Raw genomic sequence first — 18,120 nt, 5'->3', positions numbered from 1 at the left:
TCACACTGTGTTGCAAGGACCAGCCTTATACTCTGGGAGGTTTCCGTGATGAGCATAAGGGCTTATGTGATTTGTCATTCTTGCAGCTTTGATAGAGCAAACATGATTCTGTGTGGCTGCATTGAAGATAAAAGGGCTGGAAGTCTGCCAGAGTGGTGACAGTGGTTATAGTCATCTTTCTAGTTTTCAAAATTTCCATGTATGGTAATTATGATACATTTATGACCTGAAAAGAAAAAAAAATATATATATTTTAAATATATTTTATTGATTTTTTTACAGAGAGGAAGGGAGAGGGATAGAGAGTTAGAAACATCGATGAGAGAGAACATTGATCAGCTGCCTCCTGCACACCTTCTACTTGGGATTAGCCCACAACCAAGGTACATGCCCTTGACTGGAATCAAATCTGGGACCCTTCAGTCCACAGGCTGACGCTCTATCCACTGAGCCAAACCAGTTAGGGCAGAAAATATATATATTTTAAAGAACATAATATTAATCTATGCATGGTCTTGGGGTAACTTTGACCTCATTAATGCAATTAATGTTTATTGCATGTCTACCAGTTGCTAGATGATCTAATAGGTGACACTTGATCTAAATAAGGCATAGTCCTTGTCCTCAAGGAATTTATAAGCCTATAGATTCCTTACATTTAAGAGGAGAGGCAAGTGGGAGATAAGTATAATACAGCCGTGGGCAAACTATGGCCTGCGGGCCGGATCCGGCCCGTTTGAAATGAATAAAACTAAAAAAAAAAAGACCGTACCCTTTTATGTAATGATGTTTACTTTGAATTTATATTAGTTCACACAAACACTCCATCCATGCTTTTGTTCCGACCCTCCGGTCCAGTTTAAGAACCCATTGTGGCCCTTGAGTCAAAAAGTTTGCCCACCCCTGGTATAATAGAACATGGTAAGTACTGTGATGGGTGGAGAGTAGGATAATGAGTCCCTAAGCTAGCCAGAGAAAGTAAATCCAGGGCCTCCCAGAAAAGCAATTGAAGTTTAGATTTCAGGGCAGCGAGGCAGACATTTAAAATAGGCATTTTAAATAAGTGAAAGCTTAGTGTCCTAGCCGGTTTGGCTCAGTGGATAGAGCATTGGCCTGGGCCTGCAGACCAGAGGGTCTCTGGTTCGATTCTGGTCAAGGGCACTGTATCTTGGTTGCAGGCTCTTCCCTGGCCCCGGCCCTAGGTGGGGCACGTGCAGGAGGCAACCAATCAATGTGCTTCTCTCACATTAATGTTTCTCTCTGTCTTTCCCTCTCTCTTCCACTCTCCCTAAAAATCAATGGAAAAATATCCTCGAGTGAGGATTAACAACAACAAAATAATAATAAAAAAATGAAAGCTTGGGATGGGAGAATGTGTCCTATTTGGGGAACTGTATGGCTTTAGCACAGCTGGAGGCACAGTATGAGGGGGACTGGGGTGGTGGAGCGGAAGTGGGAAGAGAGTGTTCCTGAGGGAGATGCACTTCAGATGGGCAGCTACGGTAGTGACCCAGACACCAAAGGGTTTTAAGCTGCACTGGCCTCCCTGGGGAGGAGGAAGAGGAGGGGAGGGCAGAGGTGGAGGAGGCAGGTCCTGCCAGAAGGAGACAGAGCCAGCACATCATCTGAAGGGAGTTTAGGATGCCTAGACCAAAGGGGGTCTGTGGGTGCAGCAATGGCGGCTTCCCTGTGCCTAGCTAGCTGTGTGACCGTGGCCAGAAAGATGCTGGCTGGGAGCTCTGCCTTTCTGGTTGGTCTGGTTTTGACCCGGGTTTGTGAGCCATCACTCCTTGCTTCACTGCTTCGGTTGCCCTTGATGAAAATGACCAGAGTTCCTATAAGGATCAGAGACATTGTGTCTGTCATTAAGGTTGGTGTCATAACAGCTTCTGTAGTGTGTTAATTAACGAACCAGTGTCCCGCAGCTATGCAAAGTGATCCACGACAGGGCATCTGGCATCCCCACTGGGTCCTGTGCGCCTTTGTTCTGAAAATGAAAGCTAGCAGGCTGATTAACTTGACATGCATTAAAGGAACACGCTTCAGCATGCCTCTCACCTCCCCCTGTCCTCAGGACCTGGCCATGCACTCATTGAGCAGTGGAATCCTGTAGGCCTGGTTGGAATCATCACTGCGTTCAACTTCCCTGTGGCGGTGTATGGCTGGAACAACGCCATCGCAATGATCTGTGGGAATGTGTGCCTATGGTAAGACCTGCTCACTTTCTTTTCCAGTGATAGATGATAAAAGTAGCCATTGTTAGGAACTAGCAAAAGTATTTTAAATGTATTGAAATCTGTTCTACTACTCTAATCTTTCTTTTTTTGTTGTTGAGATTTTTATTGATTTTTAGAGAGAAAGGTAGGGAGAGGGAGAGAGAAACATCGGTGTGAGCAAAACATCCATTGCGTGCCTCCTGCATGCCCCCTAGTGGAGATTGAGCCTGCAACCTGTTCTTGTACCCTGAAGGAGTTGAACCAGCAACCTTTTGGTGCATGGGATGATCCCCAACCAACGGAGGCACATGGGCTAGGGTTTTACTCTTTCTGTTAACATATTAAGTCATATTGGCTAGTTGTGAAATGCCGACTTTGAATTATTATGTATTTTACCATTGGTGAAATTTTGTTTTTGACTGACTACTTTTTTTGGCATAGCGTTGTCCGTCCAGTTGTTTCCATCTCAAGGAGGGTACTGTAATTAAATTCTGACACTGACTTCCTGTGTTTAGTGTCAGGGCCCTCATGTATAAGGGCTCAGACTTCCACAAGACTGGCTCCACTTCAGATGCAAGCTGCAAGTACCCCAGGTCCCCAGGACATCTGCAGTTCTGACCAGCCATCTGTAAATTTGGGGGTTCCCATGAACTCTCAGCTTCAATAATTCATTAGAATGACCCAGGGGGCACAAGAAACTGCAGTACTCAATGATTATAGCTTCTTTTTTTTAAATTGATTTTTTACAGAGAGGAAGGGAGAGGGATAGAGACCCAGAAACATCGATGAGAGAGAAACATCGATCAGCTGCCTCCTGCACACCCCCGACCAGGGATGTGCCCAAAAACAAGGTACATGCCCTTGACCGGAATCGAACCAGGGGCCCTTCAGTCTGCAGGCCGAGGCTCTATCCACTGACCAAACCAGTTAGGGCAGCTTTTTTATAAAGGATACACATAGGGAAAGGTCTAGAAGTGTCCCAGACAGTGTCCCAGACGCAGAGCCTCCAGGCCCTCACCCAGGTGGTATGGCACCCTCCCAATCAGGAGTCTCCACTGAGCTTTGGTGAGCTTTTATTGATGGAATCATTGGACGTGATTGAACTCAATCTTGATTTCTCTTTCCTGTGGTTGGTCTTTCTGGTGACCAGCAACCAGCCCCCATCTTGAAGCTATCTAGTAGACACAAGTCACCTTGTTAGCATAACAAACACACTTTTGTCACTCAGAATCCCAAGGTGGGTTTGTTTTGGTAATCTTCACCTGAGGCTATTTTTTCCTTTGATTTTTAAAGAGAGTGGAAGGGAGGGAGGGAGAGAGAAGCATCAATACGAGAGAGACACCGCTTGGTTGCCTCCCACACTGTGTCCTGACCAGGGCCAGGATGGAACTTGCATCTTGGAACCTGCAACCCAGGTGTGGCCCTTGACTGGGAATCAAACCCGGGACTCTTTGGTCCGAGGGCTGGTGCTCTAACACACTGCTCAGTGGCCCAAGGTATTTGAAAGCTCTATGCCAGAAACAAAGACCAGTTAAATAATCTTTATTGTGCTATATTCCCCAAACAGAAAACTAAATAAATAACTAGGAGGAAAAAAAAGGAACTTTCGATAAGTCACAACATTCTTTTTAAAGTTTGACTCTCTTTTCTTCAATAAGAATTTGATAGTGAATTTCTAAGTTATTCTGAAGCCCTTGGCCACTGTTCCCATTGATGCATTAAATTTTACATTTTATGAACTATTTGATAGTACAAGTGAAGTGAGAAAATGTCAGCATCTTATAGATGACAAAACACTGATTTCAGCTTTCCTGTTCAGTGGAAGAACTAGATTTGTCCTTGCCTGTTTTGCATCTTACCGCTAGTTATAGGCTGATCTAAATGTAGTCAGTTGACTGTACTCAAAGACTGTCTACAAAGCAATGCTTAGGTGGGAGGATTAATCATTTGGCACCGTGTTGCCAAAGGGACCTGTGCTTTCTGGCAGCTCACAAGCCTTCCAACATAAATCATGTTGATTTCCGCTTCACTCAGTTCCCATGATTGGCAGATATTAATGCAACAGTTCCTATGAGCAGTGCAGCAAGCAGGTTAAAAATTGCTTTTTGTCATTTTTATATTTATGAAAGTTTTGTAGTCTGCTAGGTCCCAGAAACACCACGCTGAAGGACAGGTTCCTATTTCAGTTATGAAAAAGGCTCAGTTGTCTAAAAAGACTTGCTTCTGCTTGATAATAAAAGGTCTTTATGATTTCCACCAAATTAAATGGCCTTTTTTTTTTTTTTTACCCTGTAAAGGAAAGGAGCTCCAACAACTTCCCTCATTAGTGTGGCTGTCACAAAGTGAGTATGTGTGGCTTTCTTTTTCCTGGGTGTGGAGAAATCTCAAAAGGGTGACTGACAGGCACTGAATTTTAATGTGATTTAACAGTCTCATATTTCAGGTGGGATTTGACTGTAATAACACTTTATGTTGTTTTGCAGCTTACAGAGCTCTCTCAGAGCCACACCCTTTAACTTGGTAGAAACGTGGCCGATACAGATTTAAGTGTTGAAATCGAACTCTTATGAACATTATTGTCACTTGCAAAAGAGAAGCAACTCCAGCACAGAGGAAATTTTCTTGCAGTTTTGGGGCTCTATTTTTAAACTATTCAACATGTTAGTGGTTTTGTTTCCTACCCAGCTAATTCTTTTATTGCTTTTGTTTAATAGACTGTTAGCAAAGCAGAAAGAAGTATTATTCCAGGGATTCTTCTCACACTATGTAAAATGTATTTTCTCTTTTGACTAAAAATTGTTTTATTTACTCATATTTGAAAACTTCACAACTGATTGTGTCATAAAATCAATGTTAATAATTTGTCACTCTGGAATCCAGAGATCGTATACAAGAGCATACCTTTCCATGTGAGTGAGGAAGCATCCTTTATGCTTGGTTGATTTTGTTGGGGAAATTGGGGTATCCCCTTCCCCACTGAGTGCTGGGAGTGGAGTCCTTATGATATCTCGAGAAAACGAATTTTCTGAGGTTTGCACGGGATGATGAGTGATTTTTATTTGCATGGAATTTTATCATGGGCTTTCCAAAGCCCCTTTTCCCTTAGTCCAGTTATAGAAGTGTAACTGAGGTTTCAGTAGAACTAGAAGCAAAGCCAGTGTCAGAATTTCTCTTCCATGTTGCAGCCGGGCCCAGTCAGCATCAGGCTAGTTTAGTTTGTTAGTCCATTGTGTGTGGGGGTCCACATGGCGGTGGGCCACGGGAGAATGCCAAGAAGCAGGAGTGAGAGCCCAGGAAGCAGGAATCAACCAGGAGAGTGAACTCCTTTGTTTAGGGAATTAAATATCTCAAATCTTTGTGTGCTTGCAGTGGCCATGCCCATTCTGGCCATTAACCTGTTCCCAGGTGTGACTGACAGTCAGGTACCCTCCGACGTTGTCCCCAGTTCATCACCCCAACTTTACTGGGCATGCATCTATTTCCTCTCTGTCCCGTCTTTTCCCCCAGTCATCTGCAGGGAATAGACTGGTGTCTCCATGGGGAGTGTAAAGCTGTAGCTTCCTGGTGAAGCTGCCCAGTGATATGCCTATAATATTTGGCCTTCCCTTTACTCCTTTCCTGTTATTAATAAGTAGGATAATTGCAATGGTATCATGCTCATGGTTTGCATTCTCTAATTTAAGAATGGTTGTAGAGAGCTTGTGGTGGAGTCTATATATAAGAGGGTCCTCAATATTAGAAGATCATTTATGGCAGTGGTTCTCAACCTGTGGGTTGTGATCCCTTTGGGGGTCAAACGACCCTTTCACAGGGGTCACCCAAGACCATCAGAAAACACATATATAATTACATATTGTTTTTGTGATTAATCACTATGCTTTAATTATGTTCAATTTGTAACAATGAAATTGGGGGTCACCACAACATGAGGAACTGTATTAAAGGGTCGTGGCATTAGGAAGATTGAGAACCACTGATTTATGGGATACTGGTTTAGGAATTGAAAAGTGAGCTGAAAAAGAGAAAATAATAAAAAAAAGAATTAAAAAAAAAAGAGACAATAGTATTTACTTGAAAGGAATGTGTGATATTGAGCAAAATATATCCTTCAAGGTAGGGGTGTTTGAATGAAATATTACTTATTACTCTGATATACAAAACACAAAAATGATGAGATTCCCCAGGCAATTTTTTTCAAAATTGAAAACTTAGAACTGGCTTGCCAATTTAAGCAACTGGTTTAAAATACTGTCGGGTTGTTTTGTTTTGTTTTTAAAATACTGTCAGTTTTTTAAAAAATATATATTTTATTGACATTTTACAGAGAGGAAGGGAGAGGGATAGAGAGTTAGAAATAGCGATGAGAGAGAAACATCGATCAGCTGCCTCCGGCACACCCCCCATGGGGATGTGCCCGCAACCAAGGTACATGCCCTTGACTGGAATCGAACCTGGGACCCTTCAGTCTGCAGGCCGACGCTCTATCCACTGAGCCAGATGGGTCAGGGCAAAATACTGTCAGTTTTGATGTTAGTTTTAAATGTTCTAAGTTGTTGCTTTGAGCTGCTTTATAATTACTATATGCTTTAAACATTTCGAAGGGTTGGAAATGCTCACATAGGAACACAGCTGATTTTTTAAGTAATTGAGAATATCTTATTTTGCAATGGAAGACAATGAGTAAGGTGATGCTAAATTCAGCAAGGTGCTGCCATATCTAATAGATCTTAAATTCACTTAAACATTCAGATTCATAAGATGAACATAGGCCACAGATCATACCCCTATTTAGAAGGATTTGCCAGGAGGATAGCATTAGGTACTTCTCTTCGTTTGGCGTCTTTGTAGCAGTTTGCACAGGGGTAAGGAGATGAGAACTAGATGGACAGAAGTGGGGGTTGCCCTGACTTATACCCTAATGCCCTATAGGAGCCAGACTACCTTGTACCAATTCTATTGACAGAGCTTTCAGCTGCCCATAAGGGACGTACAGTTACAAGAGTCACTGCACTCAGGGAAGGCCAAAAAGTATGAGGTCCCTATTTATCGTTCTCAGAAGGTTATTGTAGTCCAGACGCAGTTGGCCAGACAGGGGTCATTTTTACCGTAAGCCATGTTGTCTGTGTAGGTAGAGTGGTTGACACTCTGACATTTATCAGGGAACCTGGGTGACAAAACTAGACAGTTAACCTAAGGTTAGATTCTCATGCATTAGGGGGAAAGGATTTTGTTAACCTGTAGCCATGGGCACAAAGCAAAATCATTCCCCTTCAAGGACAGCCAGTTTCCTTGTGCAGACAGGATGTACACCCTAAGTCCGTGGAAAGAATTGTACAATTGGACACCTCGTCTCAGACATGACAGCTGTAGTGTGTGATCCTTGTTGGATGGAAAAAAGAAAATCACTGTAAATAATATTTTTTATTAAGTTTATTGGGGTGACATTGTTTAATAACATTATATAAGTTTCAAGTGCACAATTCTATAATACGTCATCTGTATATTGCATTGTGTGTTCACCACCCAAAATCTAGTCTCCTTTCACCATAAATTTGACCCCCTCTTTATCTCTTCATTCTCCCCTCCCCTCTCCCGCTCTGGTACCCACCCTTCTGTTGTCTGTGTCTATAAGTTTGTTGTTTTATTCATTCTTTTATATCACACATGTGAGTGAAATCATATGATTCTTGTTTATAAACGACATCTTTTGGGGGGACAATTGGAGTATTTACTTACGTTCGCAATGGAATCTTTTACGGAAATGGGTATAGGATTTGGACCTTCTTTGAAATCTAAACTAAACCAGTTAGAAAGTGGCCAGCAGTTGGGATGATTGATGAGAAGAACGTTGGCTCTACTGAGGCCCATGCTCCTCAGGAAGCTCAAAACGAAGAGCCCTGTTTCAGAGAAAACGGAATGACTCAGGCCATTTTTATAATTCAAAGTAAGATTGGATCGGCATTGAGCTGTGGGTATTTTAACGATTACAGTGTAAGTTGTGGGAGACGGGAAAAGCTGTGCTGTTCGCAGTGCTTTAACCTGGAAGTGCTGGTATGTCCTGACTATGAAAGGTTTGCTGTGAAGGCAGCCTGCAGTAGTCCTGGACTTCAGGGTTTTGTAGGCAGGGCCAGCTCCCTCAGCTGTATCTCCTCACGACCTACTCTAGGGTTGGGGGACACTGGCTCTGCTTTGCAGCGATGTGTTGAACCTTCTCATTTGCTGATGGGGATGCCCTTTCACTTCTTTGTCTTTCTAGGTTTTATTTCTTTTTAAAATTCCTTTACCATCATTTTAATGGATTTGTAGCAACAGACCAAAAAAACAAAAACAAAAAATGCCCTGTGTTCAGTTAACCATCTTGAATCATAGATGTCCCCATAGCTTGGCAGAAAATACTTGAAAACAATGATTACTTGAGCTACCTGACCAATGCTTTATACCTTTTATTTATTTTTCAGGTTTTTAAAAAAAAAAATGTTTTAATTGCTTTTTTAGAGAGAGAGAATGGGAGAGGGATAGAACGATAGAAACATAAATGAGAGAACATTGACCGGCTGCCTCCTGCACGCCCCTTACTGGGGATCAAGCCCAAAACCTGGACAAGTGCCCTGACCTGGAATTGAACCAGTGACCTCCTGTTGCATGGGTCACCTCTCAACCACTGAGCAACACTGGCTGGGCTGTGTGTGTGTTTGTTTAAATTCTTTTTAAGATTCCCTTAGGGAGGGAAAAAAGAGTTCTACTTTTAAGTGTTTGAAAACCTCATTTCTGTTATGTGAAGAGAAATCCAGGCCTGGATGTTTGAGGGGAGGATGAGAGAGTTAGGTGGATGGAGTTTTTAAAAACCCTCAGAATGAAATTGCTCCCTTAGCAGTAATTGCTCTTCCTTTCTAGGATAATAGCCAAGGTTCTGGAGGACAACAAGCTGCCTGGCGCGATTTGTTCCTTGACTTGTGGTGGAGCAGATATTGGGTAAGTCAATATGTGCAGAATGTCTTTCTGTTAAGGACCCCAGGCTAATCGACTAGAACCATCTGTCCTAGAAGAACTAAGCGCAGTGCAGCTGGAGTGAGCATGGCTTTTTGGAATCATTATCATTATGGACCTCACTGGGCTCTGCCTTTATTAGTGCATAGCCTCTGTTGGAGGATGAGTAAGATATTGCCTTTTTAATTGCCCGGAGCTACTATTATAAGGTGTTTATCTCCTACAATAACAAGCTGCTGTAATGGTGTGCAGTCCGTGGCCTGCTGACACTTGATTTATAAAGGTGCGTGCTTATAGAGCAGAGCTGGGGAATTGGAGTCTGGTGTCTCACTGCCACTCCCCCATCCCCACCCCCCCAACCCCCAGCCCAAGAACCTAGTCTATTGGTCTGCGTTCTTCAGCCAGCCAAAATGGGGAACCTTGTGAATACAGCTTCTTTATTTAAATTTATTCAGGTTTTTTAGAGTATTCACAGTGTTGTACAACCATCACCATTACCTTATTCCAAAACATTTGGGGTGGGGGGGGGGGAGCGGGCAAAAGAAACCCTGTAACTATTAGCAGTCATTTCCTATCCTCCCCTTAGCAATGACTAAACTACTTTCTGTTTCCATGGATTTGCCGACTTGAGACATTTCATAAAATCAAATCATGCAACATGAGGCCTTTGTGTGTCTGGCTTATTCTCTTAGCATAATGTCACAGCCTCTTTTTAAGCTGGAACTGACTATATAATTGCTCAGAAGCATGATGAATGAGGTTGTTGTTATCAGCTTAGACTTTGACTAGGTGAGGTTTCATAGGGGTCTTATTGGTGTAGTTCAAATGTTAGTCTCCCTCTATTTTTACCTCCACACTACTCAACTTACTGGGCTATCTCAAAAATGAGCAATAAGTACTCCTTTTATTAAATAAGTGAAATATACTAGTATGCATAGTGAATTATTGTCTTTAAACATGAGTATAATATCCTTTGACCAATTTGTTCTGAATCTTCTGGGTATCCTTGCCTTTGGCCTTAGAGTAGCTCAAAGAATTGCATTAGTGTGTAGGTGTGCATTACGGAACTGCTGCTTTGGATATCCGTGCCTGTGTTTGCTGGGCTGAATCTGGGGAGTTCTATATGGCTACATTCACCAAGCTGTTCATGCTCTATATTGGACTGATACTGTGACTGCCTGGTTGGCCCACACCAAGCCCTTTGAAGCACCAAACTGAGCAAATCTAAAGTGTCTGGTCTACGTTCCTTAGAAGCAACTGGAACTCCTAGCATAGCCTTTATAAATCATCTTCCACAAGGGATACTTAGGATATTTCCTACAGTCTAGCTTTTTAATTCTTGAAGAATTAGTAGTTTAAGAGTCTGTAAAATAACTGGGAATCTCATCAAGGAAATGCTAAGGTCACGTTGTCAGTCACCCATTTAGGACAGAGAGGACTATCATTCTTTTTTTTTTTTAATATATATTTTATTAGTTTTTTACAGAGAGGAAGGGAGAGGGATAGAGAGTTAGAAACATCGATGAGAGAGAAACATCGATCAGCTGTCTCCTGCACACCTCCTACTGGGGATGTGCCCACAACCAAGGTACATGCCCTTCACCGGAATTGAACCTGGGACCTTTTGTCCGCAGGCTGACGCTCTATCCACTGAGCCAAACCAGTTGGGGCAGGACTATCATTCTTAGCAATGTCCTCAAATTGATTTCTGTTTATAGAGAGCTCAGAAGAGGTTAGCGTTAGCCCATTGTATTACATGGTTCTACTTGTGAAAATATAGTTCATTTTCATGAAGACCTTCCCTTGCTCTCCTGTAACTTAGACTGCCTTTCCAAGAGCCCATGTCAGGGTTTTCTGGCTGGTACCACTAGGTGGTGCCATTGCTGGGTTTCTCTGAGTGACCTGTCTGTTCTGCAGCACAGCGATGGCCAAGGATGAGCGAGTGAACCTGCTGTCCTTCACCGGGAGCACTCAGGTGGGCAAACAAGTGGCCCTGATGGTGCAGGAGAGGTTTGGTAAGTGTTGGCTTTCTAATGATTTTGATTCCCACAGAGGTATGGATGTGAAATTGAAAAGTTTTTTGTTTTGTTTTTCTTGACCCTTTCCATGGAGATACCAGCCATGTTTATCTGAATGTCCAAATAAAAGAAAGGGTACAGTTATTTTATTTTATTTTTTTTAAATATATTTTATTGATTTTTTACAGAGAGGAAGGGAGAGGGATAGAGAGTTAGAAACATCGATGAGAGAGAAACATCGATCAGCCGCCTCCTGCACGCCCCCTACTGGGGATGTGCCCGCAACCAAGGTACATGCCCTTGACCGGAATCAAACCTGGGACCCTTGAGTCCACAGGCTGACGCTCTGCCCACTGAGCCAAACCGGTTAGGGCTGTTTTTTTTGTTTGTTTTTTTTTTAACAGCTAATAATTTAAGGAGAAGTAATGAGATATTAATCAGAAAATAAAGCAAAGTTAATTAGATAGTTTGATCTCAACTAAATGTAAACGCACAGGAAAAAGATTGGAAGGCACTATACCAAAGTATAAGGACAGATTTCATGGTGACCTATGGGCCATAGCTTTTTGCCTGCTTGATACATTTTGTTCCTTTTAAAAAATAATTTTCTACAATGAGCACATAATTGTTAAACCTTTTTATTGTGATAAGATGTATAAAAATTTACCATTTTAACTATTTTTAAGTGTGCAGTTCTATGGCATTAAGTATATTTACATTGTTGTATAACCATCACCAATATCCATTTCCAGAACTTTTTTTTTTGTCTTCCCAATGGACACTCTGTATCCATTAAAACTAACTCTCCATTTCTGCCTCCCCCCGACCCCTTGGCAACTACTATTCTACTTTCTGTCTCTGTGGACTTGACTCTTTTAGGAAGCTCATATAACCAGAATCACAATATTTGTCCTTCTGTGACTGGCGCAAGTCATTTAACATAATGTCTTTAAGGTTCATCCATGTTGTAGAATTTTCATTCTTTTTAAGGTTGAATACTATTTCATTTTATATATATACACACTAGTAGCCCTGTGCACAAACCCATGCACCAGTAGCTCTCTGTGGGGCCTGGCCGCTCCGTGCCTGCTGCCCAGAGGCTCTCTGTGGCCTCTGGACCACAGAACACTTGCCTTGTCACCAGGGCAATGATGCAAGCATGTCCCCCTCTCCACACCCCTGCTACTCTGTGCCCGCTGCCCAGAGGCCCTCCGAGGCCGGGGTAGAATGCTTGCCTCGTTGCCATGGCAACAAAGCAAGCGTTCTGCCAGGCCGCTCGTGCTGCCTGCTCTCAGTGGCCGCCCCCCCAGAACTGGGGGACTCTGGCAGGGCTGAGAGGACTGGGCGCCACCATCTTGTGGCTATGGGAACCACCATCTTTGTGACGGAGTGATGGTTAATTTGCATATTACCCTTTTATTAGATAGGATTTTTAGCCAGTCATCCTTTAGTGGACACTTGGGTTGCTTCCACCATTTAGCTGTTGTGAATAATGCTGCTGTGAACATGGGGTACAAATGTCTGTTTGAGTCCCTGCTTTTACTTCTTTTGGCCCTGTACCCAGCCGTTAAATTGCTAGATCATTCATATGGTAATACTGTCTTTAATTTCTTGGGACATTGCCATATAGTTTTCCATAGTGGCTGCACCATTAACACTAACTGGTTTTTTTTGGATATAACGTCAAACTTAGAGAAAAATTGTAAGACACACAGTAATTTCTATATAGCCTTAACCAGATTACCAATTGCTTACATTTTTGCCCCATTTGTGTTATCATTTTCTCTTTCTCCAGTAGCACACACACACATACACACACACAAATGCACACTCGCACATATGCACACACATATATTGTGGTTGCATGTTATTTTGAACCATTTGAAAAGAGTTGAAAACCTGTGTTCCTTTACCACTAAGTATTTCAGTGTATTTCCTGAGCAACAAGTACATTGTGTCATATAACCACAGTATAATTATTAAAATCAGGAAATATTTCATTGATTCAATGTTCATGCTATGTTTTAAATCAGAAAATAAATTAAAACATAACTGGGGTAGATTATGATTTGAGGCCATCTGTCAGTGTGCATGAAATACTAAAATAGGCATTAATGTGTGTTTATATGTTTTTAGGGAGAAGCTTGTTAGAGCTTGGAGGAAATAATGCCATTATCGGTAAGGCTGCTCCCTGTTTTTGTTTGTTTTCCATTAAGAATATCTTCGATAGTTGTCCTGAGTATATAGCACTTGTAGGAGCTCGTCTGGTCTGTTTTTGTACGTGCCTAAGGCCTGACTCACATCTTCAGGAACTTTACTTATGAGACAGGACACATGGTTTGAAGGCAGAGGTAATTAGGAAGGAAGGGTGTTCGTGTTTGGAAAACGTAATCTGGGCTTAGAACGTGTGTGCAAGACTTCCTAATGTGGCATTGTTCCTTGTTTTCCCTTCTCCCATCTTCTGAAAACTGGCCACGTGTGTCTCTAGAAAAAGTAACTCTTATGTGACTTTCATTAGATTTCAAAAACATTAGTTTGTCTTTTGTGGAATATTTGGTGCTTTTATAACTGAGAAGGAACACTCCCTTAAGGCATTTTAATCACTCACCTGTAGACTTGGTCATTGCGTAAGTCTGTTTGTCAATTACTTGGCACAAAAGGAAATAGTCTACTAGTGTAACTGGATAATATAATGACCATCAGTAGGTTGAGACAATAAAAGCATGGGTTTTGTGATAAAAAGCACACTTGCTAATTTGTACATTGCCATCACCATCGTGTTTAAATGCTTGCACATTTGTGGTGTATGCCAGAAATTTTAAAAGTAGATGGCAATGGGTTTATTCAAGATGAACTTCTAATGTAGTTTTAAAGAGTGAGTTCATTTAAAAATGTAGTTAGCACTCAGTGAGCACTGGGTGCTCAGCTGGTTTCATATGCGTTGTTTCATTCAATCCCCACAATAACCCCATGAGGCAGATACCATTATTTATCTCATTGGAAGGTTACACTCTGAGGCTTAAAGTGAGCATGGTATGTGCCCAAGTGACGGGCCAGGAGGTGGTGGAACCAGCATTGATATCCTGGCAGCCAGACCCCACAATACTGCTCTTTCCTTACCTCCTTGCTTTCACCCATTAGTACCCCAGACATTATCCCATTTTATGGCTGAGGAAATTGAGGCTTAAAAAGGTAAAATAACACAACTAAAAAGTGGTGGAAACGGACAAGAACCTGGGGTCTGCTTGGTTGCACAAACCCCCTTCTTACCCATCATGCTAGTCTGGGAATGCTGTTAGTTTGGAAAAGGGACAATGGAAGATGTAGAGGGATTCGTGTCTGTAAGTTTCTCTAAGGGGTAAGAAGGAAGGAATTACGAGTCATATAAAGGGAAGGGTTAACTTTGTAAAGACTGGGCTAGTTTTTCTCCTGAGGGTGAGGAAGGAACGCACAGAAGCAGAGGAATTGGAATGACTGCAGCGGTCCTGCAGAAGAGCAGAGGAAGCTGGGAAGGGCCCTCTGCGTGTGGTCACTAAGTGGGGTGAGGTAATCCAGAGAAGGAGTGAAGAGTGTGAGGGTTTTCAGAAATTTGGACGCACTTCTGTAGGAGCAACACGAGTATTTCGGGGCCTGGACTGGTGCAGGGTGGGGTAGATGCTAGCGAGCCAGTCTGCAGGGTGATGGTCCAAAGCTTCCCCCGCTCTCCACAGGCGCAGGGAAGATGGCATCAAGGTGGGCCTCGGGGTTGAGACTGGAGAGAAGGAAAGCTGACAAAAAGGATGGTGGTCTTAGAGAGGAGACCTCAAGGAGGCTGCAGAGCAGGCTTTGTATCAGGAACTGGGAGTCACGAAAGGTGAAGAAGTCAGAGGAGCGAGAGACTCCATGCACATCTGTCCTGGGATAAAGGCCATGGGGCCATCTCTCAATTCTCATGTAATCTTTTTAGCAGGTACCTTGTCTGCCTACTTCACAACACTAATGGGTGTGTGTTTGTGCTTCTCTAAGCTTTTGAGGATGCAGACCTCAGCTTAGTGGTTCCATCAGCTCTCTTTGCCGCCGTGGGGACAGCCGGCCAGAGGTGCACCACTGCGAGGCGCCTGGTGAGTGTGTGTGTATAGGCATGTGAGGTTGTCCTGCTCTTCAAATTGTCGTAGAAGTACTTCCTACCCATCATGCTAGGTGGCGAATAATGTGGCCCTGTTCTCTTCTCAGCCAGGGACTGTCTTACCCTCCAGCCTAGGATAAAAGCGGTTTCTCTCTAACTGGTTGGACTTGGACTGGGAGGTGAGACTGTTTTCAGTCCCACATCCAGCACAATATGTACAAAGTCCAATGCCACTTAGAGACTAAAGCAAGCTTAATATTTGACAAGTTCTAAAATTGTTAGCAAAAAGATAGACAGCCTTGGCTTTTACTTATAAAAGCATTTTAGAGATTTTAATTTTTGTCTTATAAGTCAAGTCTTAGATTTGACTTGATATGACATGGTTTATTGAAAAGCAAATGACTATGTATGTGCTTTTTCTCTTTATAAATAAATAAATACATACATAAATAAGACATTAATATTCTATATAATAAAAGGCTAATATGCAAATTGCCCCCTCAGCTGGGAGTTTGACCAGGAGTTCAACCGCCTGCAGCCCCTCCGCCTGGCTGGCCCTGCCCCCAACCATCCCCCTTCCCGCCCCCCTTGCCCCCCCCCCCCCCCCATCAGGGGCCAGGCAGGTTGGCCAACAATCAGGGCAGGCCGGCCGGACCCCAGCCATGCACAAATTCATGCACTGGGCCTCTAGTGTGCATATAAGGAGATGATGTTTAGCTTCAGCATGAATAGGGTTAATGTTCATTAACCCTAGGGTTAATGTTCATTAACCCTAGGGTTAATGTTCATTAACCCTAGGGTTAATGTTCATTAACCCTAGGGTTAATGAATAGGGTTAATGAATAGGGTTAATGTTAATTAACTCAGATGGGCTGGGTTTCAAGTTTTGTGTCAGATATATCCTTGATTTTCATGACTCTCTTGGTAATGAAAAAACTGTGTACAACTAGATAAGTTTGGTTAGGCTCAAAATTTGGCTACATTTGTCATTTTTAAATCATTAGTGTTAAGTTTTCCTCCTGTAATTAAAAAAACAGTTTACAGTTGAATTACAGAGAATTGATTTTGGGTTTTTACTCTCACCCACAGTGTGTCTGAACAAATTCTTCATAAGGTTGATATAGTCTAAATTAACAAAAATAAAAGATATATGAAACTTAAGTCTTGCTGAGACCGGTTTGGCTCAGTGGATAGAGCGTCGGCCTGCGGACTGAGGGGTCCCAGGTTCGATTCCGGTCAAGGGCATGTACCTGGGTTGCGGGCATTTCCCCAGTGGGGGATGTGCAGGAGGCAGCTGATCGATGTTTCTCTCTCATTAATGTTTCTGGCTCTCTATCTCTCTCCCTTCCTCTCTGTAAAAAATCAATAAAATATATTAAAAAAAAAAAAAAAAAAAAAGAAACTTAAGTCTTTACTTTTCCCAAAACATATTCATTTTTCCTGTATTTTACAACAAAAGAACACCTTTTCTTGTTTTTACATTACTCAGTTGAAATTCTCAAAAAAGATCTAAGACACAATATTCATAAAGCATTTACAGTTTATTAAACTTAAACATTTATTCCAGTAATGCTGAGAAGAAAATGAGTTCTTTAAAAATGGTTAGCCTATATAATAAAACCCTAATATGCAAATGGACTGAACAGTGGAATGGTCGCTATGATGCACACTGACCACCAGGGGGCAGATGCTCAATGCAGGCACTGCTCCCTGGTGGTCAGTGTGCTCCCACAGGGCTCATGGCTGGTGAGTGCAGTGGTGGCGGGAGCCTCTTTCACCTTTGCTGCAGATGGGCAGTAAGAGGGGTCCCGGACTGCAAGAAGGATGCCCTATCCCTGGGGGATCGGGCCTAAGTCGGCAGGTGGACATCCCCCGAGGGGTCCTGGACTGTGAGAGGGCGCAGGCCAGGCTGAGGGACCCTCCCTCTGCCCCCCCCCCCACCAGTGCATGACTTTTGTGCACTGGGCCTCTAGTAATCTTAATAATGTGACAAACTATGAAATGCCATAAAAGGAGCATTTCTCTATTCAGCCAAGTTTTTTTTTCCTTTGTGTCTTAGAGCAAATATATATAGCCATGCCATATGTGTGTGTATGTATGTGTGTATATATATATATACACACATACATACACACACACACACATTTTTATTGATTTCAGAGAGGAAGGGAGAGGGAGAGAGAAACATCAATGATGAGAGAGAATCACTGATTGGCTGCCTCCTGCACGCCCTCTACTGGGGATCGAGGCCACAACGCAGGCATGTGCCCTGACCAGAATTGACATGTGAACTCCTGGTTCATAGGTCAACGCTCAACCACTGAATCACACCAGCCAGGACATGCTTTATATTTAGTGTTAAAAAGTTAGAAGCTATTATTAGTCATTGCCCAAATCGATTTCCATAGAACATTTAAGTGATATGTAGAAAAATCTATTGCAGTACTACAGACTAAAGTACTACTCATAATGTCAATATGGTTGCCATATGGAGACCAACTCAGAGAATGGATGGCTAGACGAGTTCACCTCCACCACTGGGAACATAGCATGGAGCTCATGGTCCTACCCAGAGTGAGTCCAAGGCTTGTCCTCACCTGAGTAAGGCCTCACTCTGGAGATCTTGGCCTGAGGCTGAGAGCACCTGGTTACACGGCAGCAGAGGTCAGGTGACAGATCACTGTGGTGTGTGTTTTCCATGACTCATGCAGGCATAGTTGGGGGATAGGTATACTTAGGTTTTCTGCTGCTTAAGTTATCCAGCCCTCTAGAATAGAAACAGGCATAATTGATT

General features: G+C 42.7%; 1 protein-coding gene across 4 annotated transcripts in view; it reads left to right on the top strand.

Annotated features, from left to right (window-relative positions):
• Positions 1-18,120, top strand: part of ALDH7A1 (aldehyde dehydrogenase 7 family member A1) — a 42,672-nt gene that overhangs the window by 10,007 nt on the left and 14,545 nt on the right. For 2 of the 4 annotated variants that reach the window (XM_036309024.1, XM_036309023.1), the window contains exons 6-11: positions 2,075-2,207; positions 4,514-4,558; positions 9,111-9,188; positions 11,121-11,218; positions 13,358-13,399; positions 15,227-15,321. In XM_036309024.1, coding sequence (XP_036164917.1) covers positions 2,075-2,207; positions 4,514-4,558; positions 9,111-9,188; positions 11,121-11,218; positions 13,358-13,399; positions 15,227-15,321 — 491 coding nt within the window. The remainder of the gene's footprint in view (positions 1-2,074; positions 2,208-4,513; positions 4,559-9,110; positions 9,189-11,120; positions 11,219-13,357; positions 13,400-15,226; positions 15,322-18,120) is intronic. The other 2 variants (XM_036309025.1, XM_036309026.1) reach the window with 2 other exon arrangements.

This window comes from Myotis myotis, unplaced genomic scaffold (genome assembly GCF_014108235.1).
Source record: "Myotis myotis isolate mMyoMyo1 unplaced genomic scaffold, mMyoMyo1.p scaffold_m19_p_5, whole genome shotgun sequence".
Lineage (NCBI taxonomy): Eukaryota > Metazoa > Chordata > Mammalia > Chiroptera > Vespertilionidae > Myotis > Myotis myotis.
This window is presented reverse-complemented; position numbering and strand designations above follow the sequence as displayed.